The sequence below is a fragment of the Arctopsyche grandis genome, chromosome 1 (assembly GCF_051622035.1).
Source record: "Arctopsyche grandis isolate Sample6627 chromosome 1, ASM5162203v2, whole genome shotgun sequence".
In the NCBI taxonomy this organism is placed as follows: Eukaryota; Metazoa; Arthropoda; class Insecta; order Trichoptera; family Hydropsychidae; genus Arctopsyche; species Arctopsyche grandis.
In genome coordinates this window covers 33,664,404-33,692,134 of record NC_135355.1, presented here as the reverse complement: position 1 = coordinate 33,692,134, position 27,731 = coordinate 33,664,404, and the positions used below count along the sequence as shown (strand labels likewise).

At 34.3% G+C, this 27,731-nt stretch overlaps 2 protein-coding genes across 2 annotated transcripts; one reads left to right on the top strand and one right to left on the bottom strand.

Moving 5' to 3' along the window:
* Positions 1 to 8,658: 8,658 nt before the first annotated feature.
* On the top strand, positions 8,659 to 11,333 carry LOC143913665 (sterol O-acyltransferase 1-like). Its single transcript, XM_077433624.1, has 8 exons — positions 8,659 to 8,931; positions 9,003 to 9,173; positions 9,242 to 9,390; positions 9,463 to 9,602; positions 9,852 to 10,003; positions 10,069 to 10,201; positions 10,273 to 10,422; positions 10,862 to 11,333. Exons 1-8 carry the CDS (start codon positions 8,813 to 8,815, stop codon positions 11,234 to 11,236), a joined length of 1,389 nt encoding a protein of 462 aa, XP_077289750.1. The 5' UTR covers positions 8,659 to 8,812; the 3' UTR covers positions 11,237 to 11,333.
* Positions 11,334 to 21,398: 10,065 nt separating this feature from the next.
* LOC143918072 (uncharacterized) lies at positions 21,399 to 25,431 on the bottom strand. Its single transcript, XM_077439759.1, has 3 exons — positions 25,177 to 25,431; positions 24,819 to 25,100; positions 21,399 to 23,551 (listed from the first exon to the last, which is right to left on the bottom strand). The coding sequence occupies exons 1-3, from the start codon at positions 25,288 to 25,290 to the stop codon at positions 21,893 to 21,895; spliced, it is 2,055 nt and encodes a 684-aa protein (XP_077295885.1). The 5' UTR covers positions 25,291 to 25,431; the 3' UTR covers positions 21,399 to 21,892.
* Positions 25,432 to 27,731: the final 2,300 nt, after the last annotated feature.

Sequence of the window (27,731 nt, the reverse complement as noted above, 5' to 3'; positions counted from 1 at the left end):
GTGTGAATTAGTCAAAATCTCGAGTTCGAATTTTCACATGATCACGAAACTTCATCTATTGTTACTACGTACATAGATAAAGTAAAAATAGAGAGTAGAACAGTAAAGTATATACAATAACACAGTAAAGTATATACACAATCACAGTAAAGTATATCATTTCTCTGCTTACGAGCGAAAAACAATTATACGGTATGAGTTGATTTGAGATTGTATTTGTATATTCATGAATTCGCTCCCATTCGATAAAAAAAGAGGATAGTAAAATCCATCGTCTTGTCGGGAAATAATATTATTAAATACATTTATCGGATAAATTTATCTCAGAGGTAAAATTTATCGGATTATGTGTGATTATTAATTTTATTTCGACGAAAGAAAAAAAAACCCTTTGACAAATCACCGACATTTTTTTTGTTAAATATTTCATCGACGGCAACACAGTAGTTATCGTGATGACTTATAAGAAACAACAACAAGGTTTTTTTCGCTCGTAATTATAATATTTCTCTGGTTGTAATGCGTATCGTCGTAATTCAAAACATCGTTGTAATTCAAAATATCAACGATGATCTAATTTTAGCTCAATCTCGCTCGTTAGCTTAATTTTGATATTTAATTTCAATTTTTTTATTTAATTTTTATTTCGATATTTTGTACGCTACTGGTTTTAAAAGTTGGCCCAAAATCGTCGTTGGTTAAATATTTCCGAAGGGGGAAACACAGTAGTGTATCGTGACGACTTATAAAAAACAATAACAAGGTTTTTTTCGCTCGTAATTATAATATTTCTCTGGTTGTAATGCGTATCGTCGTAATTCAAAACATCGTTGTAATTCAAAATATCAACGATGATCTAATTTTAGCTCAATCTCGCTCGTTAGCTTAATTTTGATATTTAATTTCAATTTTTTTATTTAATTTTTATTTCAATATTTTGTACGCTACTGGTTTTAAAAGTTGGCCCAAAATCGTCGTTGGTTTGGTGCGTACGGACCATTACGCGATGATTCAAAACCTATGCGTAAAATTATATTCAATTTTTTCATCAAATAAAATAAAATATGTTTATATGTACTTTTCAAGTATTTATTTTCTAAATAATAATTTTAATACACAAATACATAAATTGATAAAAAAATGAGAAGTAAACGTAAATAAAAAAAATATATAAGACAATAAGAAAACGTTGAAAATTAATTGATAAATATAAGTATTCATCCTTGCTATCATACAAGTAGACAATAATTACAAAAATTACACAATTCACATGAATGATAAAAATATAAATTTTATGTAAATGTCAGTAAAGAACAATAGCATGAAAAATGCACGAAAACCGAATAACAATAAAATTAAATATTTGTGTCCATTACATAACAATCAGAGCATGAAATAATTTTTTGTTCAATTCTGTGCGTTATACAAACAGGCTTTTGACAAATATGGCACAATAGCCGAGTTATTTTTCTTTATCATTGGATAAGGGCAGAATCTACAGTTTCTCGTTTGCACTCTAGAAATGGTAGATGTATTCTCCGATATGCCTTCTTGCGGAATGTTAGTGGAATGTGCTTCTAGTGATTGTCGATCATACTGCGATATAACCATATCAATAGTGTTACGTACGCCGTGGATTGAGCGAGTTGTACTTAGACCAACGGATATCTGTTATCGGTTAACTAAATGCATGCACTTACTTCCAAAGATTATATCTGGACTCTAAGTGCATTTAGGCTAAACAATGACCGTTATTAGTTAGTTCTCAGAATCGATACGGGAAGACCCAATGTCTTGGAAATACATATCCGAATACGTGACTATACAACAGGTAAACAGATTAGGCGTCCTGAGAGATCTACCCTTTATAAGGCGGTACGTAGGCGATATAATTCATTCTGGACTGAGCGGTGACAGTGCGTGTAACTCCTGAATCATCAATAAATGCTGTGAAACGACTGTTGGCCTTTTTCTTGGATCCTCCACACACCCTTACGTAACACTGGTCGTCAGAAGTGGGATCCAAGATGGGCCGTGGAACAAAGTCACCAGCGAAGGAAGAGAAGCTACAGCGAAGCCATCTTCGGGAGCTGTAGGAGAGAGTTTGAGCCATGGAGACACGAAACAAAAAAATGCAGTTTTCACTGCAACACACAGAATCGGTCATCACATTTTCGGTTGTCGAATTGCAGTTATCACTGCAACTCGACTTTGACATTATCGGCGGTGGCCGCCAAGAAGTCATCGGGATGACGGAAGGAGGTTACGAAACGGGAGGTTTCGTACAAGTGCTGCCGGGAGAGGACAACTTGAGGCGTTGTCAAGGGCAACATCGGAGAGCAGCATCCGGCAATTGCAGAGTCATCCAAAGGGCGACCGAGACGAGGGCAGTTCGCCAATTCGCCGCAAGTAGCAATAATTAGCGGCTGTAGGTGACGACGATCCACGGGAAAGCATCGTCGTCAGAAGAGGAGTGGAGATCAGGAATGGGGAGGAGCAAGAATTCATCGGGATGACGGAGGGAGGTTGCGAAACGGGAGGTTTCGTGCAGGTGCTGCCGGGAGAGGACAACTTGAGGCGTTGTCAAGGGCAGCATCGGAGAGCGGCATCCGGCAGTTGCAGAGTGGTCCAGGGGGCGACCGGAACGAGGGCGGTTCGCCAATTCACCGCGGGTGGCAGGAATTAGCGGCTGTAGGTGGCGTCGATCCACGGGAGGGCGTCGTCGTCAGAAGAGGAGCGGAGATCGACTACAACTGAGAGATGTCGATTACAAGCCACTATTCCCTTCAACTGTTTGTTGAGGGCAGATGTCAATGAATTGGAAACTAGTCGAGTCTAATTGGAAACTAGTTAACCACCTGTTATGTCACAGGTGTCATCTCGCAAAGAGTCGGAAAGTAAACGGATTGAAATGGAATTCAATCGGAACCATGCAACGGCAGAGAGGCATATTTATCAGATTGGATAAATGTTGGTTGGTCAGTCGGCGGAGTCAATCAAGTCACTTTGGGGAGGATAGAGGCACCGCTTCAGAGGGAATGGCAACGGAAGCACGTTCTGGGTGGAACGTTGGTCTGCAGCAAGATGCTGGGCCACATGAGAGGAAGACGGGGCCACCGCAACAAATTTGGACGTTGGGGAAACGAGCGACTTGGATCAACCACGTGAGGGCATTTGAAACCGAAGAAACGCCAGATCGCGACTTCAACGAGAGAGAGTGGAACAATTGATATACGTCAACATCGAAAAAAAATCTAGTTGGAAACTAGTGGAAACACGAGTACCTGAAAAAAATACATGGACAGTTGCAGCAGTGTTTAGATCATCTCGCAGATGTAACGGGAAAATACATCAGAAAGAAATGGATTTCAGTTGGGTCAATGGAACGGAAAAGAAGCACATTCAACAGAGTGGCAGACTGTTGGGTGCATATTTACCAAGGTCAATGGAACGGAAAAGAAACACAACCAGCAGAGTGGCAGACTGAGGTGTGCACATTTTCCAGGGTCAAGGGAACGGAAAAGAAGCACCACCAGCAGAGTGGCAGACTGAGGGGTGCACATTTTCCAGGGTCAACCGTCACTTTTGTGAGGATGGTGGCGATTCTTGTGGGACATGGCTTTGGAGCACGTTCTGGGTTGAACGTTGGTCTGCAGCAAGATGCTGGGCCACATGACAGAGGAACACTGGGCCACCGTAGCAAATTTGGACGATGGTGACACGAGAGACATGGACCAAGTCACTTTTGTGAGGATGGGAGCCATTCTTGTGGGACATGGCTTTGGAGCACGTTCTGGGTTGAACGTTGGTCTGCAGCAGGATGCTGGACCACATGACAGGAATACGGGGCTGCCATAGCAAATTTGGACTTTGGTGATACGAGTAACATGGACCAAACACGTGAGAAAATTTTGGACCGAAGAGCTGACAAAGAATGATTTCCAAATGTAAAACATCGGATGACTAATTTTAGGGGATTAGAAATATAACTGTAATTGTTTCCATTGTAAAGGTGACGTAAAGTGAAGTGTAATGAAAGTTTTATGTAATTGTTTCCATTGTAAAGGTGACGTAAATTGAAGTTTAACGAAAGTTAATGTAATTGTTTCCATTGTAAAGGTGACGTAAAATGAAGTGTAATGTAATTGTTTACATTGTAAAGGTGTCGTAAATTGAAGTTTAACGAAAGTTTTCATGTAATTGTTTCCAATGTCAAGGTGACGTAAATTGAAGTTTAACGAAAGTGTAATGTAATTGTTTCCATTGTAAAGGTGTCGTAAATTGAAGTTTAACGAAAGTTTAATGTAATTGTTTCCATTGTAAAGGTGACGTAAATCGTAGTGTAACGAAATTTTAAATGATTTGTTTACATTGTAGAGGTGTCGTAAATTGAAGTTTAACGAAGGTTTAATGTAATTGTTTCAATTGTAAAGGTGACGTTAATCTAACTGTAACAGAATTAGAATTGTAAAGGTAACGGTAGTAGAATTTAAATGTCATTGTTTCCATTGTAGCTGTAAAGATAACGGCTGTAATTGTAAATGTAACTGTGACTGATATCGGAGATAAATGTAACTACTGTAGATTTATCAGTTATGATTTGTTGGTCAATCGGGACGATTTGACCTAAGAGGGAGGCAATGTTACGTACGCCGTGGATTGAGCGAGTTGTACTTAGACCAACGGATATCTGTTATCGGTTAACTAAATGCATGCACTTACTTCCAAAGATTATATCTGGACTCTAAGTGCATTTAGGCTAAACAATGACCGTTATTAGTTAGTTCTCAGAATCGATACGGGAAGACCCAATGTCTTGGAAATACATATCCGAATACGTGACTATACAACAGGTAAACAGATTAGGCGTCCTGAGAGATCTACCCTTTATAAGGCGGTACGTAGGCGATATAATTCATTCTGGACTGAGCGGTGACAGTGCGTGTAACTCCTGAATCATCAATAAATGCTGTGAAACGACTGTTGGCCTTTTTCTTGGATCCTCCACCCACCCCTACGCAACAATAGCATCCCGTTGTTGTTTATGGAATTTTACTATACTTTTTTTTCTCCTTACAATATTGGGAATAGCTAATTCCAAACTAAATAATTTTCGTCGACTTCTGTTATTCGCCTTCCATTCTGGATATTTCTGCGTCCATAGCAAATATGCATTCAGCGCAGCTATATCCAGCATCTCCATAAATACTCTAAAAGGCCATCTTCTTGTTGATCTTGCACAAGAATACTCACTTGTCATTTTATCGCCGGTATCTACTGCGCCTTTTGTTTTATTATAAAACATTATTATTTCCGGCTTCTTTTCTTCATGACTACTCACTTCACTGTCATGAAATTTAGTAGACAATAGCAAAACTGCTTTATTTATTTTTTTGGCACATACGAAACTAATGTCTTGGTTGATGTAAAACCAAACAAGCTACTGTGTAAAAGTCTATGTTTCGAAGGTAAAAATTCTTTGGGAATTTCCCGTTTATTTTTACGTAGGGTACCAGTTAGAGTTAGCCCTTTATCTAAAAGGCTATCAGCTAATGCCACCGAAGTAAAAAAGTTGTCCGTTGTTACACCTCTATTGGTGCCATATTGCGGTTGAACTAAATCCATCACTACACGATTCCCTTGATTTATCTCTCAGCAATTATTAACCATACCTGTATAAACCTGTATATTTAATATATATGCTGTTGAAGAGTCAGCCGATACCCACATTTTTATTCCATATCTACCGGGTTTCGACTTCATATACACGCGGAATGGGCAATTGCCTCTATAGTTAGCCAAACGTTCATCCACAGTAATGTTGCAAATTGGAGAATAATTACGTTTACATTCTTCTACAAATTCATTAAAAATTGTCCTGATAGGTTATAATTTATCAGACGACACGTGTATTCTTTCTTGTCTGGTTTCTTTGTCGTCAAAACGAATTTGACTGAATATTGTGATGAACCTATCCCGAGACATAGATGCCGTAAAAAATGGGTGGCAAAAAGCGCTGTCATTAGTCCACAATTCATTTAAGCTTAATTTTCGGGTCCTATTTCTGCCAGACGCAAGCATTATTCCAATGAATGCAAGCAATTCTACTGCCAATATCGGCTCGATAATTTTCGTGGATGTACGATGTAACTGACGATTCGTTTGTTCACATATTTCTCTCACCATATTTGAATTTATAAACAAAGAGAACATTTCTCTAATAGTATTTACAGCAGTGCTACCATCTATAAGTCCTGAATTTTTGATGACAATATTGCACTCTCTACGTCTTGAGGATGATGGTGGTAATGAATTCCATTGAAATCCATGATTCGATGTATACACTTCTTCTTCGTCTTCATTTTCACTGGCCTCTAATTCCGAATCTGTATCTTCCATATCTTCAATAAAATCTTCCGTATCAGTAAAATTATAATTTATTTCAAAATCGAGATCGCTATCATATTCCTCTTCATTCATCAAATTTCTTTCAGCCATTTTTTTCTAAAATTAAAATTGTCTTTGAAAATATAAATATAATATACAATGTAGCATAGCAAATTAAAAAAAATAACATTAAATAATTATTACCGTATTTACTATATAATAATCAAGAAAAACAAATAAAGTGCTGGTCCACACGGTACAAAAAAGCCCCGAAACGAAAAAAACAACACGCGCGCACCGAGAACGGGACACGACTGAAGGAAAAAACGTAATAACACACACTGCATTTGCGCATTATGCCCGATTCTTCGATAACATACTTTTTTCTGTTGCGTCAGATAAATACATATATATTATAATAATTCTATCTAATACATTAATGTATTGCTGAGGAATACCCAAAATATGAACTCTGTATTTAGTATATTTACAGAGATATTCACACAATTAGAGTAAATGTCGACTATGTTTCTATTACCGGTAAGGGAAGGTTAATTAGGTTTTTTGTTTCCGCTGAAATTTTGCTTAACTTAATCTGTTTCCTGAATCCACCTAATTTCTTACCTGTTGAGGTTAGAGCCGAACTAATTACAGTGTTCAATTCCTCGATGTCTGCTTCTGGGTTCAATTTCTCGTATCTATTTCCAAGTTCGAGTTCGAATTCCTTTTTCCTAGACCTTAGTTGAGCGAAGTCTGGAGAGCTACTACATCCTTTTATTAATTTCCTACGTTCGCAATTTATATTAATGGCCATCTTGGCCCGGACTAATCTGTGATCGCTACCTATATCTACTTTACTTAAAACACTAACGTCTTAAACGGAGTGCAGGGCATTTGTTAGGATGAAATCGATTTCGTTTCTGTCTCCTTTAGGGCTCTCCCAAGTCCACTTATTGTTTGTGTTTTTCCCGAAAAATGAATTAGTGATAAAGAGCCTGTTGTGTTTTGCGAATTCTATGAGGCGATCGCCTCTTTCGTTTCTTTGGCCGGTACCAAAATTGCCTACTGCTCTTTCTGTGTTTGCCTTTTGTCCTATTTTTGCGTTAAAGTCGCCCATGATTATTTTAAAGTGGTGGCGGCTATTATCGTATGTATACATACATACGTTCCGATATGTCGCTTATTTCTATAATATTTTTTTCTATTCTCTTATTGATAAGAAACCCTACTCCTCCTATTCTACCATTTGGTAGCCCTCTCCAGTAGAGACAGTTACCACTTTTTAGGATTATTTGGTTTTCCTGTTTTCGTCTTACTTCACTAAGTCCTACTAAATCCCATTTGATACTTTCTAATTCATTCTCTAATGCAAGCACACTTCCTTCACTCGATAACGTTCTTACATTGTACGTGGCTAAATACAGGTTTCTATTAGCTAAGCTATCATCCATCGTCACTCTTACCTTGTTGGAGGTTTGGATATTATTTTTCTCGCATTTATCCAAGATGTGTTGAGAAAAAGGCGGTACTTGAGAGATAATTCCATTCAAGGAGTGAGTTCTTGCCGCCATAGACTCTTCTCTGTGGTCAGCTTTGTCGAATAGTCATCCTAGGTATCACTTGGATCACTTATGAGTTATTACATGCCATTTAACAGGGTTACTTTGTAAGTGAAAGTAGTTAGTTATGATAATAATAGATTAGCAATTGTTATACTACTTTTACAGATCTTTATCGTGAGACGTCTCTTTGGAGACAACGGATTTATATATGTGAGTGCGGTTTGCAATTTAATATTTTAATAATAACTTTAGTAAAGAATATAAAATTACACGAATTACTTTAATATAAATTAAATATGCAAAAGAACTATTAGACAGTTGGGAAACACCGTTTCTGTTTGCTATTATTCTATTAAGTAAAGTTCGTTAAAAATTTTTGGCTGAAAGCAATTATGTGGAAGATTTATTGCTTCTGTGGGACCGACTTTTGACTGACGAACAAGGACCCTTATTTTTTTTTTTGTATTCAGGTAAGGAGATGTATCTCGTTCGTATACGCTTTTGTATATGACACAAAATTAACACAAAATTTTACGAAATCACTGATATTAAAAACGCTGTTAACGCCCGATCATCTGTTTATTTTTACACTTAAATTATACTAGGATGCAATTAGTAAAATAAGTGAGTAGACGGTTTAAGTTTTTAATCCGAGTCCGAGTATTTCGAAATGCAAAGTGAGAGCGAGAGAAACGCGCGCGGACACGGTGGCAGTTGGACTCGGACCTTTCAGAGAGCACATATGTATGTACAAATACAAAAAAATACATCGAGGATCAAAGTGCCAGTGCTGTGATATTCGACGTAGTCCGTTAATACTTTTAAAAACTCTATGATATATAATATTAAAGAAAGCTTTCAATATGAATAACAATGAAAAAATAAAAACTCTAATTCACCGTACGAATAAAAACATTGACATCAGTGATCGAACTGATAATTTTCCACCAGTATTAAATGAAATACATACTTCAAAAAAAAGGTATTAATTTATATTACTTATTTTTTTCACCTAAGCTATTCGTAAATAAATAAGTACGATTACATTTACAGGGAGAGTCAAAGAAAAAATGGTGAAAACGAGAAAATTTTTTTACCGAGAAACTCGGTTCTAACAGATTTGTTCGAAATTCCGCATATTAATTCTCTTTATCGTGTTTTTATTTCGATGCTTATTATATTTTTTATCAATTCGTTCGCATCTCAAATCTTCAGCTCTGGAAAGTATGTCAAAATAAAATTAAATCAATAAAAAATTGCTAACTAAATACAACATAAACATTCTTTTTCAGTATATTCAACGAATTTAGATTTATAATAATCGGATTCGGAAAATTGCACATTGTAATCGGCATATGGTTGGGCATGCAATTTTTCGCAACAATATTTTATTTTACATACAAACAGTGGGCAAATTGTCGTTGTTATTTCGTTAAAGTTTGTATGTATTACTTTATTTGCATAATCGTATAAATTTAATATAATATATTTATTTAAAATATTTTAAATACAGCAAATCAACTCAATGCATATGACTATGTTTGGATAATAGCATATACAATATTCCAAATCATATACATAGCCGTGACGTCGTTGGTAATTATCAAATACAACCTTCCTCCTGCTTCGAGCTTAGCCGTCACAATGGAAGCAGTAAATAAAATTAATTCATATTGTACAATTGAAGGGCTCGGGGCAAGATAGTGTCAACCATCATTTTGATCCAAATTTTCCTGAATATGCCCGAATATCTATGTAAATTAATCATTTTACATAGGAAGGCATATTTAGAAAAATTTGGACCGAAATGATGGTTGACACTATCTTGCCCCGAGCCCTTCAATTGTAAAATTAAATAAAAAAAAAAAAAGAATTTAATCATATACTTTAATATATTTACAGGTACGAATTATGATGAAATTTCATTCTTTCATTAGAGTAGTTTCTCCGCGGTATATGAACGACAAAATATCCACCGTTGATTTTCCTCCATATTCAGCCTACTTATATTACCATTTCGCACCAACGTTAATTTATAGAGACTCTTATCCCAGGTAAGAGAAAAGCATTGAAACAATAACAATATTTGAATTTTTTAATATATTTTTTTATACAACAGAACTCAAAAAACAAATTGGAAAAAGGTCATAATATACTTCACTGAAATATTTGCTTGTATTATATTTTTAAACTTTTTATTTGGAAAATACATATCAGTACATTGGGAAAACATTGGGAAATTTGGAAATCAGGTAATATTCCTCGACCGATATTGAAAAAAAGTATGTACGCTACATATTTTATTGATATAACTTTATTTCAGACTTTAGATATGAAACAGGGAGCTGAGCTATACTCCAGTTCTGTATTTCCTTCTTTCATCATAATGGTATTTTGTTTTTATTTGCTATTGCATTGCTGGTTGAACGCATTCGCCGAGATGTTAACATTTGCAGACCGATATTTCTATACCGTGAGTTCCGTTGTTTACTTTTTCTATATAAAACATATAAATAACCGATGCGGTGCAAACGATCGACAAGCGCCAGACAGACTGAACCACAGATTAACGACACGTGTACCTTATGCGTGCGCACTGCTCGCACTTACACTAAGCGAAATCTACCCGAAGTCCCGACATACCTACCCTGTATACGTTCTGTGCTCCTGATACTTTAGTTCCGAATTTTGCCTTATTAAACTCGCCAGAAAGATCCAACTCAATTTTAATAATTGCATCTGTGCACATCGAAAGGTTACTCGTCATCTGATGTGCAATCTATCATTCGTGAAGTCGAGAATTGCGTTTAAAGCAGCCATCCAGTTAATCTGTGGTTCAGTCTGTCTGGCGCTTGTCGATCGTTTGCACCAAACCCATAAATAACAATCAAAAATACTGAAATTCTCAACAGGATTGGTGGAATCAAAAAGGATATAGCAGCTTTTTTCGCACATGGAACATTGTCGTACAAGATTGGCTCTATGCATATATATATAAAGACGTCGTCAAATTCACTAAAAATCGGCTACTGGCAGCCATAACAGTGTTTTTCATTTCAGCGGCCGTACACGAGATAATTATATTTGTGTCGTTGGGATACTTTTACCCTGTGTTGTCTCTCAACTTCTTGATCCCTGGTTATTTGTTCACGCTAGTGGAAAAATACATGAGCCACAGTGCGGGAAACATATTGTTTTGGATTACGTGGATAATGGGAGACGGAATAATTTTAACTACCTACACGCTCGCTTCAATTGTCCTTCAATTGTGGAAAATAAGATTTTAGACATTTTTATACCACGATCGTGGTTTTGCTATTAAATTTTTATACCATAAATATTAAATAATTGTGATATGTTTATAAATAAAAATAGTCAAAGATCAATGTTATTTTATTTTAACTTTTAAATACGCCTAACCATGAGGATCGAAATAGATCCATTAGGGGGACCGAAAAGTAATCAAAAATAATTTGTATATAAAATTATTATTTTGAATAAAAGCACCAATATTTTTTTTAACTACCGCCATCTATGTATAAAATTAATGACTACCAACTGTCACCGAGATTAAAAATTTTCGGACCTGAAATGCTTCCTTTACGATATTTTATCCCTATCGTAATGGCGGAGGCTCCATTTACTTATATTGATGACCAAAATGAGCAATACGGCATAGTATGAAAACGATCGGATAAGAGGTAAATTTTTTCCTGAATTGTAATCGTAATGCTGCGTACGGACCAAACCAACGACGATTTTGGTCCAACGATTTAACCAGCAGGATAAAACCAGTAGCGTACAAAATATCGAAATAAAAATTAAATTTAAAAATTGAAATTAAATATCAAAATTAAAAATATTATTTTTATATTAAAATTAAATTCAAATATCAGAATAAAATTATAATCAATATATTAAAATTAAAATAAAATATTGAAAGTTAAAACAGAACATGCCCAATTTAAATAAATTTTCGAGATTGACCTAAAATTAGATCATCAACAATCACATACAGGTAATCCTCGACTTTTGTTTGTCGAAGATGTTTTGACTTACGTAGATACGCACTAAGATCGAAAAAAAAATCAAAGAATTATTATTTTTACTTCCCCGTAATGCGCAGTTACTGAGAATATATCATGGGTCAAAATAGTGGAAGAAAAATCGAACAAGAGTAAACTGCCACTTCCGGTTGAGGGATGATTACCAAATTTTATATATAACTTTTTAAATTTATTTTTAAATTAAATTTTTTTTTACGCTTAAACTTTTAGATATTAAATTTCAGTTCAGTAAACTAAAAGGTTTCTGAGAAAAACATAAAAAAACCTCGATTCTCTAGACTAAAAGTATTACTTCCGGTTCAAATAAAAATATTAAAAAAATATAAGGTTATAAAAATTATTATTTCTATCACATTTAAAAAGATTTCAGTCCGATTCGATTGGGAGATAATTGAATTCAAAAACTTAAAAAAAGAAGCCACTTATATATGTATAAATGGAGGTACCATTTCCGGTCAATTTAAAAATTTGAAAAAATTTTACGTCGTGTCAATAAGAATTTCAGTAACCGATACTAAGTTTCAGTTCGATAGGATTAACGGTGTTCAAAAAATCCTCAAAATAGACAGACACACACACATTTTTTCTAGATCATGAAAACGTGATCAGTAATTGATTCTGAGTGTGAATTAGTCAAAATCTCGAGTTCGAATTTTCACATGATCACGAAACTTCATCTATTGTTACTACGTACATAGATAAAGTAAAAATAGAGAGTAGAACAGTAAAGTATATACAATAACACAGTAAAGTATATACACAATCACAGTAAAGTATATCATTTCTCTGCTTACGAGCGAAAAACAATTATACGGTATGAGTTGATTTGAGATTGTATTTGTATATTCATGAATTCGCTCCCATTCGATAAAAAAAGAGGATAGTAAAATCCATCGTCTTGTCGGGAAATAATATTATTAAATACATTTATCGGATAAATTTATCTCAGAGGTAAAATTTTATCGGATTATGTGTGATTATTAATTTTATTTCGACGAAAGAAAAAAAAACCCTTTGACAAATCACCGACATTTTTTTTGTTAAATATTTCATCGACGGCAACACAGTAGTTATCGTGATGACTTATAAGAAACAACAACAAGGTTTTTTTCGCTCGTAATTATAATATTTCTCTGGTTGTAATGCGCATCGTCGTAATTCAAAACATTATTGTAATTCAAAACATCAACAACCTTACATCAACCAAGATATTAGTTTCGTATGTGCCAAAAAAATAAATAAAGCACTTTTGCTATTGTCTACTCAATTTCATGACAGTGAAGTGAGTAGTCATGAAGAAAAGAAGCCGGAAATAATAATGTTTTATAATAAAACAAAAGGCGCAGTAGATACCGGCGATAAAATGACAAGTGAGTATTCTTGTGCAAGATCAACAAGAAGATGGCCTTTTAGAGTATTTATGGAGATGCTGGATATAGCTGCGCTTAATGCATATTTGCTATGGACGCAGAAATATCCAGAATGGAAGGCGAATAACAGAAGTCGACGAAAATTATTTATTAGAGAACTTAGTTTGGAATTAGCTATGCCCAATATTGTAAGGAGAAAAAAAAGTATAGTAAAATTCCATAAACAACAACGGGATGCTATTGATATGGTTATATCGCAGTATGATCGACAATCACTAGAAGCACATTCCACTAACATTCCGCAAGAAGGCATATCGGAGAATACATCTACCATTTCTAGAGTGCAAACGAGAAACTGTAGATTCTGCCCTTATCCAATGATAAAAAAAAAGAACTCGGCTATTGTGCCATATTTGTCAAAAGCCTGTTTGTATAACGCACAGAATTGAACAAAAAATTATTTCATGCTCTGATTGTTATGTAATGGACACAAATATTTAATTTTATTGTTATTCGGTTTTCGTACATTTTTCATGCTATTGTTCTTTACTTACATTTACATAAAATTTATATTTTTATTATTCATGTGAATTGTGTAATTTTTGTAATTATTGTCTACTTGTATTATAGCAAGGATGAATACTTATATTTATCAATTAATTTTCAACGTTTTCTTATTGTCTTATATTTTTTTTATTTACGTTTACTTCTCATTTTTTTTTATCAATTTATGTATTTGTGTATTAAAATTATTATTTAGAAAATAAATACTTGAAAAGTACATATAAACATATTTTATTTTATTTGATGAAAAAATTGAATATATTTTTACGCATAGGTTTTGAATCATCGCGTTATGGTCCGTACGCACCAAACCAACGACGATTTTGGGCCAACTTTTAAAACCAGTAGCGTACAAAATATTGAAATAAAAATTAAATAAAAAAATTGAAATTAAATATCAAAATTAAGCTAACGAGCGAGATTGAGCTAAAATTAGATCATCGTTGATATTTTGAATTACAACGATGTTTTGAATTACGACGATACGCATTACAACCAGAGAAATATTATAATTACGAGCGAAAAAAACCTTGTTATTGTTTCTTATAAGTCGTCACGATACACTACTGTGTTTCGCCGTCGAATGAAATATTTAACAAAAAAAATGTCGGTGATTTGTCAAAGAGTTTTTTTTCTTTCGTCGAAATAAAATTAATAATCACACATTATCCGATAAATTTTACCTCTGAGATTGATTTAATTATTTGATTTATTTCGATGAGAGAAACAATTGAAGACATTATCCGATAAAATTTACCTCTGAAATGATTTAATTAATTGATTTATTTCGACGAGAGAAACAATTGAAGACAAAAAAATTTCCTTTGATAAACCGACAACATGTCGGGTTGAAAGAAATACAGAACTGGAGTATAGCTCAGCTCCCTGTTTCATATCTAAAGTCTGAAATAAAGTTATATCAATAAAATATGTAGCGTACATACTTTTTTTCAATATCGGTCGAGGAATATTACCTGATTTCCAAATTTCCCAATGTTTTCCCAATGTACTGATATGTATTTTCCAAATAAAAAGTTTAAAAATATAATACAAGCAAATATTTCAGTGAAGTATATTATGACCTTTTTCCAATTTGTTTTTTGAGTTCTGTTGTATAAAAAAATATATTAAAAAATTCAAATATTGTTATTGTTTCAATGCTTTTCTCTTACCTGGAATAAGAGTCTCTATAAATTAATGTTGGTGCGAAATGGTAATATAAGTAGGCTGAATATGGAGGAAAATCAGTCTGATTCAGTTAGTGGTTTGGGAGATAATTGAATTCAAAAACTTAAAAAAAAGAGGACACCTATAAGGGGAGGTACCATTTCCGGTCAACTTAAAAATTTGAAAAAAAATTACGACGTGTCGATAAGAATTTCATTTACCGATATGATTTATTTGATATATTTCATTTCATTTCGATAGGACTAACCGTGCTAAAAAATCCCCAAAATACACACACACACACAGACACACACACACACACACACATTTTTTCTAGATCATGAATACGTGATCAGCGATCGATTCTGAGTTCGAATCAGTCAAAATCTCGAGTTCGAATTTTCGCATGATCACAAAACTTCATCTATTGTTACTACGTACATAGATAAAGTAATAAGTTGTATCCTAATATTGGTAGTTCAAATATTTATAAAAAAAATCAAATGATAATAAATATTCTCACTTGAACTAATCTCTTCAACATCTTTGATTTTGCCTAATCCTCTTCAACATCTAATACACCTAAAATAAATACTCTGCAAAAGCTAATACTCTGCAAAACCCGTGTTTGTGTGTAAACAGCAACATTTCCTTTTAGCAATTCTAAATCCATGTATGTCAAAAAACTATCAAATTTTAACATGTGAATTTAGAGATCACTATTCATTTAAGCTGAGTTCCCTCATTTTATGTATCCTCAAGTGTGTATGGTCAATAGTTCAAAGAATGTTTTCTTTCGAAGTTTTGGGTGGTTTTAGATAAAAAAGCCAATAAATTTCACTAAACGTCTTTTAAGTTTTGAATGTGCTCAGATTACTATTCGAGTGTTAGAACGAGATTCTGCTCACAATATTTGGAATACAAAATTTTATGTGAAATTTTAGTCAAAATATTTTTTAATTGTACTCGAAAAACAATGTTTATATCAATCAAAGTGCCAGGGTGGCGATTTGATTTAAGAGTTATATTATTAAACTTTCTAGCCATAACAATAAAACAATAACAACAAAATATTTCTTAACAATAACAATAAAACTTGACTCTTATATATAGTTCAATGCACGACATTTTATAATACATACACTTTTTTATAACACGCTTTTCACTGTGTCAATAGAATGAGAATTGCGCTCATCTGTCCACTGAGCTTTATGTAATTAATGAGAACACACGTTCAACATAGGCATTTTGCGGTGTGATGGTGAACAAGTATTGTTAACTTGATAACCTTATTAGAACTTTATAATACCAGAGTAATTATCAATTTATTACATACATATATGTATACATTTCTATAATAAATGTGATCGAGCTTATCAACTGTGAATAGCTAAAAATTATTATTCCATTGCTTACAAACCGACGTTGAAGAGGACATTGAAGAGATTTCGAACCCACCATTTGCCTATTGTCCTAGGGTTTTACGCAAAGAAAAAAATTCATTCAATAGCCTCTAACATGAGGGTAGTAAAATTTTATAACCCATTTGTCTTTTTACATATTTTCGTCCATTTGTGTAGACAATTCATCTGTCAATCATAGAACTAATTTCAAAATTTATTATTGTTTTGCCATCTCTATTCAACGCGCGTGATTTTTTTTACATTTACATTTTAATTGCCTTTTACATCAATCGTATGTCTTTTACATGTCAAAATTAAATTTTGTATGCAACCCTTACGCATAATAGTTAGTTGTAAATGATGCAATATTAATGTGAAACATAAAGAAGGTATGTAAAAATAATTTTAGCTGTAAATTTCTAATGTCTGCCTTTTTTACATACCTCCTTTTTTCTACAATACAATGTCCGATTCATACATTTGTTTTTTGCTAAACACTAAGTAAAATATCTCCATCATAAATCCGAATAGTCGTAATTCGAGACTTGACTGTAAAATAATACATTAAATTTATCTAAATTAATATTTGATATTCTTGCCTTATAATTGTATAATGAATTATTAAGTTTAAAAAAACTTTCATTATACATATAGCTTGCGAATGTACACTAGAAGACTTATTTGCAGAAGAAATAAAATAATTGCATTTTTAAACAAAATTTTGGAAAAAAATTATGTGAATTTGATTTAGAGACGCCGTAAAGGTCACATTCAATGTTAAAACTCGAAATACACGTGACCACCGGCTGGGAACTGTTTTATCAAAATAAAACGTGGCGTTCAACGTTTATTTATTTATATATTATCTTAGCTAATTTTAAAAATACATCTTAATTACTTAACTCTAAAATTTATAATTATCTTATATGTACTGTCCCTCACAGAGGTCTTCGCACATCTGTGAGGGTGTTAAACTAATTCAATGACATACGCTTAAAAAGTAATTTTTTCAATTTAAAAAAGTAAACATTGGATACGGTTTAGAACCCCTGACATTTAAACTAATTCATTGACATCTGCAATACGCATAAAAACTTTTTTTTTTCAATTTAAATAAGAAAAAATTGGATGCGGTTGAGAACCCCTGTCATTCATACTAATTTAATAACGCCCGCGATGTGTACGATAAAAAGTAAATTATTCATTTGAACTAAAGAAAATTTTGGAGACGGTTGAGAAGCCCTGCCATATAAACTAATGCAATGTAATCTGCAGCTCATACGCTTAGAAAGTTTTTTTTTTCAATTTAAATAAGAAAATATTGGATACGGTTGAGAACCCCTGACATTTATACTAATTCAATGACATCTTAAAATAATATTCAATGAGTCACGCTTAAAATGTAATTGTTCAATTTAAATAAGAATATGTTGGTACGGTTGAGAACACATTTAATTTATAATAATTTAATAACATCCGCGATCTATACGATAAAAAGTACCATATACATCGATAAATATATGTAGTACAAAAAAAAGTTAATTTTGCCATTAAAATAGGATAATTTAGGATTTTTGAACATTTTGTCGCTTGAACATTATTTCCGTTTACATTTTGTCGCGGGTACATTTTGTCAGTGGAATTATTTTCGGGTACATTTTGTCGTTGAACCTTTTGGACTTGCACCAATTGTCGCGTCCCCAGCTAATAGACCTTCCGACTTAGAAGCCCACTAGCTAATGAGACAAACTGTGCATGCCCCATGTATATGCATGCGCCGACAGGAAGACCGGCATAGAGCGTGAGGGCGCACCTACGGTTATTCTATATCAATGGTCGTGATCATTGATGTTGTAGGAATATAGCACAACTTGTACTATACGAAATTAGGTTGTAGGCGGGGGTATGGATGTTGACCGTATCCCGGCCTAACGAAACACGGTTGTGTTTTGTTAGAATAAATTGTTTTTATTATATAGTTTGGGTGGTAAAAGTGAAAACCCTCGACAGGACGGAGACCGCTAGGTCGGAAGGGAGGCTCGGTCGACCCGCTCCATCCTGTGATTGGCTACTCTTCGCGATGCCAATAGTATTGCTGTGCCCTGAATTAACTCGACTTTTACCTGATGAAATACTCAGACATATACTGCCTGAGTCTGCCACATACTCACATATCCACACGTCACATCTGTTTTTATATATATATTATTTTTTTGGAAGAAGCTTCTGATCGACATGTTTTAACTTATTGCAGTTTTGGCCGGCCGGCCCAAACTTTTAATAAGGAATAATCGATTTAAAAATCATAGTATCACGCCATACATGTTCCTGGCCTGGCCAAATCTAGAGGGAGCAGATGCCCCCCCCCCCCCTCTGAACCCCCAAATGAATCCGCTCGGACCGGGTCAGCAATACGAAAATCAAAATCATTCAACCAGAAGTGGTTGTTTTACTCTAATAATATCTTATTTTGCACATAAAAAATGTACAAGATAAGAGATTTAATTAAAAGTTACATTTCAGTGATGACGCAAAAGAAAAAAATGGTAAATAAAGAAGATAGTAAATAGTCAGGTGTTTAACCCTTTGACTGCTACAACAACGATAAATCGTTGTTTTGAAATCGGCGAAGATTGCTACGACGATCGTTGTTTTCGTCATTAATTGTCGTATTTCAATACTTTCTTTGAGCCACCAGCGCATCAGTGGCACGAAACATTTTTTTTGTATACGTATTTATATTTATTTTACAATCAAGCTTTATAAACATTTATCAATTTTTTAAATAAAAGCTCTTCAATTTCGGGTTCATCATCAAAGTAAATTTCGAGTTCGTTGTCAATGTCATATAAGGAGTTATTACTTGGGAATTGATTATTGTCGATAAATTCATTTTCAGAATCAGTAGAGCTGCTGATTGGTCGAGTTCCTCGGCGAGGAGCTATTATTTCGCTTTCATCACTTTCACTGTCCGATATCATTTTGCAGAGTTAAAATAAATGGCAAAAAACAATAGAAATCCGCTTTCAATTATATAGGTCACGAGACGTCACGAATTCATGCAATCAATCGAATGCAACTGAAATGCATACAAAATGTTTATGATACATGTTGAAAAAATATTTGATTATTAGAAACTTCACATCCTTGTGTGTCTCGCTCACACGTACACAATTAAAACCAAGAAAGAAAGAGAGAAAGACCGCTACCTGTTTCGAATATATCGCATTTTGTTAGGATACATCGATGTCTAAAAATAGATTATTGAAAAAAATAAAGCGTCGGAAAATAATCGTCAAAACTTATTTAGTGTATATATGTAGGTATCTCTTTCGCACGCACGCATGTAAAAGCAAGACAGAAAGAGAGAGCACGAGTCCATAACTGCTTCTAAAAATGTATATAAAGTATTATAAAAATTACAAGCGTTCGGCGAAGTAAGTATGTAAAAAAAAATATTATATTTAATTTTTTTCAAAATAATTACAAATGTTAGCATTTTTCGCTTGGACATTGAAAAACCTCGTAGCAGCCAAAGGGTTAAGGTATATTTAATATATTATAATTTTTTGTTTTCTTTATTATATATTTACAGTCAACACTTTATTTCTATTTTAGTTTATGTTTCTGACATTCCCCTGCACTTCATTGTACAAACACCAGACGCGAGGGTAGCGCATCTTTATATTCTTGATAATTAGTTAAAAATCAATTATAATCGACTCATTCAAAATGGCAATAGGTGGCTACTGACCATTTATTTTTATTAAAAATAATAATAAAATTACTATTAAAAATAATAATAAAATGATTATTAAAAATAATAATAAAATTATTATTAAAAATAATAATAAAATTATTATTAAAAATAAGCAAAAAACCGAATATTATAAACCAGTTCATACATACATATACTCAATATCAAATGTTTATTATTTACCTTTTTAGGGGAAAACAAACATATAGAGCCAATCCCAATATCGTATAATGACATTTATTCCACAATTTATACTATTAATCCTGTCTCCACTTTATATTTTATGCAAATCGAGCACAGATATAATACTGGCTTGCTAACTCAATACTGATCTGTGCAAACTGCAGCCGGTGTGCAGCAAATGACGCACGAGGAAAAAAAATGAGCCATGATATTTGAAAGTGGCGTCCATTTTTTTCATTGCGAGATATTTAATGCTTTGCGTTTTACAATATTAAGAAATACTGGTAGTCTGTAATAAATTTATTTTGCTTTTCCGAGATTCTGGCCATAACAAATTAAAAGTAGTGATAACAGTTTGTGAATAATGTCAAAACCGAAATAGTGTTTTTGGAACTGAAAATGTGCATTTATAATGGAACTTAAAACAATTATACAGACCTAATATAAAATTTATATTTGAAGTGAACTGTCATTTTCTCCTTCAGATTTTCATTTGTTACGATCTCTACAGAATAGCTCAATTTCCAAAAATCTTAATTTCGTGGAAGCTGTCGAAAATGATCTCACGAACTTTTTTTAAGATAGACAAAGATTTTTTTAAGATAGACTCTTTCTACAAAAATGCAATCGACAAGATTGTAGAACGTTGAAAAATTATTGTGCAGAAAGATGGTGGTTATATAATTGATAAATAAAACTGTTTTCATTGAAATGTCATCTATTGATATGCAATCATAAAAGATTTTCTAGGCAGTTCAGCACTTCTCAAATGAACGGCGTGTTGTTTCGTCAATTTCGAATTTTCTTCGATATCAGAGTTAACTTTAATCTACATACATATCATATTTAGAAAATCACAATTTTGGCAAGTGTCTTTCAGCAGAAGATGAAAGCATACGTAAATTAAAATTTACGACTAAAATAAATGGCTGACAAATGATGATTTTTCCATGCATATTTCTATATACAAATTATACATTTTTCTTAGTAACTGATTAATAAATAATCGAGAACTTATATACATATACAAACATAAAATAGTAGGTGGACTGACGCCACTTTCAACGGTAAAAATTGTACAATAACATTTTATAGTGAATTTTTTTTGTTCATATCATGGGGATATACTATTTTAATTTTATTTTTTATAAATTAAAAAGAATACATCCATATTTACCAAATTCTAGCTTAAATTCAATTTTTACAAAATTGGACTAGGGCCATTTTAAAACACAACGGCTCATATATTCACAGCATCACGCTATCTACCTATATAATAAATGAGTAAGAGGAACCAACCACTTTGTACTTTAACAAAGTTATACTTATGTATATCTAAGTGCGGGACACTTTCCGGGACGATGTTCAATGCGGGACGAACAACCCAAATCCGAGACGCTTGGTCACATCAAGCATGTATGACTGGTTTGTCTCAAGTGTGACGTTTCACATGTCTGTTGTAGTCACTATTGCCCACAAAACATTTTGAGCATATTTCACATTTGAGTGGTTTGTCTCCGTTATGTCGTTTCATGTGTGTTTGAAAGCTACTTTTATCCACTAAACATTTTGAGCATATTTCACATTTGAATGGTTTGGATCCAGTGTGTCGTTTCATATGCGTTTTAAAATTACCATTTTCGACAAAACATTTCGAGCATATTTCGCATTTAAACGGCTTATCACCTGCGTGACGTTTCATATGTGCTTGAAAGTTACTTTTGCTTACAAAGCATTTTAAGCATATTTCACACTTGAATGGCTTGTCTCCGCTGTGACGTTTCATATGTTCTCTCAGGTTAAAATTAGTTGTAAAACCTTTTGAGCACACCTCACATTTGTACGGTTTGTCTCCGGTGTGAGATTTCATATGTACATTAAAGCTGCTATTATTTACAAAACATTTCGAGCATAATTCACATTTGAAAGGTTTCTCTCCTTTATGTCGTTTAATGTGCGTTTTATAGCTACTGTTATCCGCAAAACATTTCGAGCATATTTCGCACTTGAACGGTTTGTCTCCTGTATGTAGTTTCATGTGTCTTTTACAGTTACTGTTGTCCACGAAACATTTTGAGCAAATTTCGCATTTGAATGGTTTATCTCCGGTGTGAAGTTTTATGTGTCTTTTATAGTCACTAGTGCCTGCAAAACATTTCGAGCATACTTCACATTTGAATGGCTTATCTACGGTGTGTCGTTTCATGTGTGTTTTGAAGCTGATATTATCCGCGAAACATTTTGAGCATGTTCCACATTTGAATGGCTTGGATTCGGTGTGTCGTTTCATGTGTATTTTGAGGTTGCTGTTATGTACGAAACATTTCGAACATATTTCACATTTGAATGGCTTGTCTCCGGTGTGTCGTTTCATATGCCTTTTAAAGCTACTATTGTCCACGAAGCATTTCGAGCAAATTTCACATTTGAACGGTTTCTCTCCGGTGTGCCGTCTCATGTGAATTGCCAATTCTTTGTTGGTTACAAAACATTTTGAACATAATTCACATCTGAATGATTTGTCTCCAACGTGACGTTTTACATGCTCTATTAAACATCTTTTGCGTATGAAACATGCGGAGCAGATTTCACATTTGAATTTTTTGTCTCCCATGTGACTCTTCATATGTTCCCTCAGGGTGAAATTAGTTGTATAACATTTTAAGCATATTTCACATTTAAATAATTTGTCTCTGGTGTGAAGTTTGATATGTCTTCTGTAATCACTACTGGCCACAAAGCGTTTTGAGCATGTTTCGCATTTGAATGGTTTATCTCCGGTGTGACGTCTCATATGGATTGCAAATGCAGTATTTTTTGCAAAAGATCTTGAACATATTTCACATTTCAAAGATCTTTTCGGCGTGTTCGATTTCAAGTTTTGATTAATTTTTCTACTATTTACAATTCGCTTTGCAAGTACATTACATCTACGAGAGGTCATTTGACTGCACGTCAAAATGTGTGATATTAATTCAGATTTATCATTGAATATAATTTTGCAATAGTCACATGCAAATTTGGATATATTAGAATTTTTTGATAAAAATACTTTTGCCAGAATTTCAGCTTTACTTGTGAAGTTATTCGACTGAAATAAAAAATACCGATAAAAATATTTATATTTTATATAATTGTAGAAAAAAAATTGCCCCATCCCCAAATCTCATAATAAATCTTTAATGATATATGGTAACAGTATGTAAAGTTTTCATATAAATGAAATATTTATTTTTGAACCCTTTGAATGCTGACCAACGCCGTTCGGCGTTTTGCATGTTCAAGTTCACAGGCTGATAGGCGTTGTATTTTGAACATGTTCAAAGTAAACAAGAATACTACCCGCAAAGCCTTTCCAGGTAGCATCAAAAAAATATACATTGATTATGAGTAGTGTAATCCGTGTCATTCATTTGTCAACGTTTATGAAAACTGGTTTACTGAATTTATAACCATAGCAGAATTCCTGATGGAAATCCTTAGCTGCCGAGTAATTTAGATTATGACTTGGCATTTAGATTGTGAGCATTACATTTTAACAACAATGAAGAAGATGTAACTAGTTTAAGAAAAATACATTCATTAATAGATTTCTTTTGGTTATTTAAATTGTTGCAAGATATAATAGAGAGTCTAAACACACCTATACAAAACTCAAAATCCTCGGCAGTTATCTAGGCAGGTACAATTTTGATACCTGCTTTCTATTGGATTTAAAAATAATTCTAATTAGAAATGTTGGCGAAATTTTCAGCATGGCTGGCTTTCAACAGAAAAGACGTCAGCACTCAAAGGGTTAAACAATAACTTTCTAGGTGTCTTTAATCTTTTTAGATTGCTTTCGTATAAAAGACAATTTTAAAAAGGTAGTCATAACTTAATGTAAAACATAGCCAGCAGTATGGCTCGGATGTTGTGTTAATGTTTAGCACCGAGAGATTACTGGGTTTGATCCCATGCTAATCTTTAATACTGCTGGGTAGACTTGTATATTTGTGACTCCAAGTCGATCGTTTCTTATCAGAGTTTGCCAATTTATCTGATTTTCATTGTTGAAACGGTTACTCAAATTGGCAAGAATCGTCCAACCCGCTGTCACAAATATCTGAATTTGATTTATATACAATATGTAAAAATTTATGTACAAGTACAAATCCGTAGATGTCTCAATGGATTCATTTATTAATTATTTAATTGTTAGTTTCGTGTTCTCCAGACTCTCTAAATATAGTGATTTGTATAATAAAAATTCTGCAATACTTGTAATTAATTGTCTAGGAAGGCGCATTGGGGTCTACCTGTCTGGCCTTCCTGGTATATATCTATGTAAAAAGTCAAATAAAATATATTAAAATTACCCTAGAATATTTTCCTACATTCAATGGAAATTTGTTGACGACTAGATTTTTTCCACTATCCACGTTACCATTGGGGAAATTACACAGCTGTGATTTAGATTTGTCCTCCCAAACAATATCATCCAGTAAAACTTCCTCCACCTTTGCATTGAAACAATTGATAGATCTCTCCCTCGCCTTTTTATCACTCTGTTCACAGATCTTTTTGAATTGAGCGAACGATGCCAAGTTGCATTTACACGACGAACATATTGCCCGAGACAGTCCATCATACTTTCTCACCTACAATGGAAATATATACTGCATGTATGACAATGGAAACCGATTTGAACACACAGAGTGAATAGGAGCATCTGACCTGCAGGTGACAGCAGTTCGAGATAAGTTCCTGCATTTCTCCAGACTCCGTATTCTCGTAGATGGGAATTGAAGATTCCACTGGAATGGAGCATAGGCAAAGTCGACACGTCATCGTGGTGTATTCGACCGAAACCTCCAGTTTATTTAAGATTTTTAGTTAGATTCAGCATCAGAGATACAGATACAATGACTGACAGATGCATACCTAACCTCTTTAAAAAGGAGCGGCCAGCCTTTGAAGCTTTCTCCTAATCTATATACATATGTAGATATATAAAAGCATCTAAAACATTACCGAAGATAGCCAGATATGCGAAAAATTCAATTGTAAAATAGAGATTTAGCATTTTTTATTATTACATGGTTTTAAGTTGGCAGGACTAGATTACTCGCACACCCGCATACAAATCCAAGGGGCAGGTCCAGGAAATTGGCAAAATTGGGGGCCATTCATAATTTCTAATACAAACACTTTTTTTTCAATAATAAGACGTTCAATCAGTTATAAAATCTAATATATAATTTCGAAAGAGACTTTGTATGTAAGTATGTATGTATGTTTATAAATATTTTTAGTTGTTTAGTACGCGGAACAGATGTGTTGACCGTGTCCCGGTCTAAGAAAACACCGTTTGTGTTTGTAAGAGGATCGTTTATTTTTGTTCAATTGTTACAATGGTTATTGTATGTACGAAGAGGTTGAGCTTCGGAGAAGTGATCTGGTTGAACTCCAGAGGTTTACTTTGGCGTTGCGTGCTGCTGCGTGGCTTTATATAAAGAAGTTCCAGGCGTGCCGTGTGCAGAGATGTCTTTATTCTCACTCTGTGCCGTGCCTGAGTGGTATTTGGCCTGAAAACCTGGTCAAAAATATTTTTTTACCAGAAAATAGCTTTCTGTACTATTACATGCTAGCTATTGACGACTGTAAACAATCTTAAAATTGTTGATAATTTTTCGAAATTCCTCTAATTTCGCAGGAGCGCACTGTTTAATAATTACTAGATTTCTTCTTCTAAACCTTTAAATTTTTTAATAAAAAGCCTTTCAGTGCTTCCTCTTATTATATCATGTAGATGATTTCGGGACATAGACATGACAGAATCCTCAGAAACTGGAATATAAATAAATAAGTAAAAAATTTAGTTCAAAAGTACGCTTAATTATTATTGATTATTTTTTTTGGCGGCGCCGATGGCCGGCGCCGCTCTTCCGAGGCTGATGTCGGTTGGTGGGGCGGCGGGGGCGGCAGGGGCATCGATGTGGTTGATGATACTCCGAGCTGGACCGTGAGTCGTTGTGGCTCGTGGAGGTGTTGTAGCGCTGCCGCCCGTCTCGGCGTGATGACGCTCCTGGGGACGGACGGGGCCTTGATGATGATGATGGTGCTGAGGTGGTGTATGTCTTGTGGTGCTGGATGACCGTTCTATGTGTACTGGATCGCGCATGACTCCACATCTAGCTGTCAAGATCGTCGTATCATTCGCTCCCCCATTTTTTTAAGCACCTGTCATCGACGTTGTGGTTGGACTCCAGTCGGTAGGTGGGTAGGTAGTTAGGTAGCCGTGTCTGCTCGTTTATTGTCACCCGCGGGCTGCGACGTGCTGTGTCGATGGCGGCGCGGTGGGTAGCTTTCCCGCCTGGCTCGGCGAGGCAGGGGTGAGTGGCGGCATGCTGAATTAATCGAGGCTGCGTGGCTCGAAGTCGGGGGTCACCAGTTATGGGGGATGAACGAATGAGACGACTGGCATGCTAATGCACGTGTTTTATTTATGACAGCTGAAGGCAGATTGAGGTAGTCGCTCTGAACACAGCCGAGTTGGTCCCCAACTCGCAGGAAGGTGACCAAACTCGACCATGTCGTATAGCGAGCCGCCACAACATAAATTTGATTCGGCGAAAATAAGCACAATACGTTTAAAAACATCAATTTTTACAAAAAAGTAAAGAAAACCTAAGTGAAAATAGTAGGGGTTATTGACAGGGTGAAACATGTAAAATAATATTTTAAAAGGAATAAAACTTAGTTTAATCTAGTGTATATATCTTGTCCTTCAACGTCTATACTAAGTTTTCCACCCAAAACACTTATAGCATAAAAATAATCACAAGAAAAGTTGTTTAACAACAAAATGCCGCGAACAAAAACAAGCATATCACACAAATGACAGGATTCGACTGCGACTACATTTGGCTAGCGAACTTAACCTAGGTAAGTACTTCAAAGCGTAACGTCATATTTATCTATCTTGTTTGGGACCCCAACATAAACTCAATTTTTGAAATTTGGAATTTTTGCTTTTTGGCCAGCTTTTGAGGCAAAATACCAGAATATGCGCCGGGTACTAGGCTCAGTGCTGTATGGGTGGGTATGCATTGTTTCACACGTCCATCGGTAGTGGATTTGTAGGCAGGGTAGGTAGTGTTGACCGTATCCCAGCCTAACGAAACACTGTTGTGCTTGTTTTAAGTTGTTTTATTGTTTGCCTAAATATTGTACAAGTGTATTAGGATATTTGAGGAAGTTTTCTCGAAGCGGCTATTGGCTGTTGACTT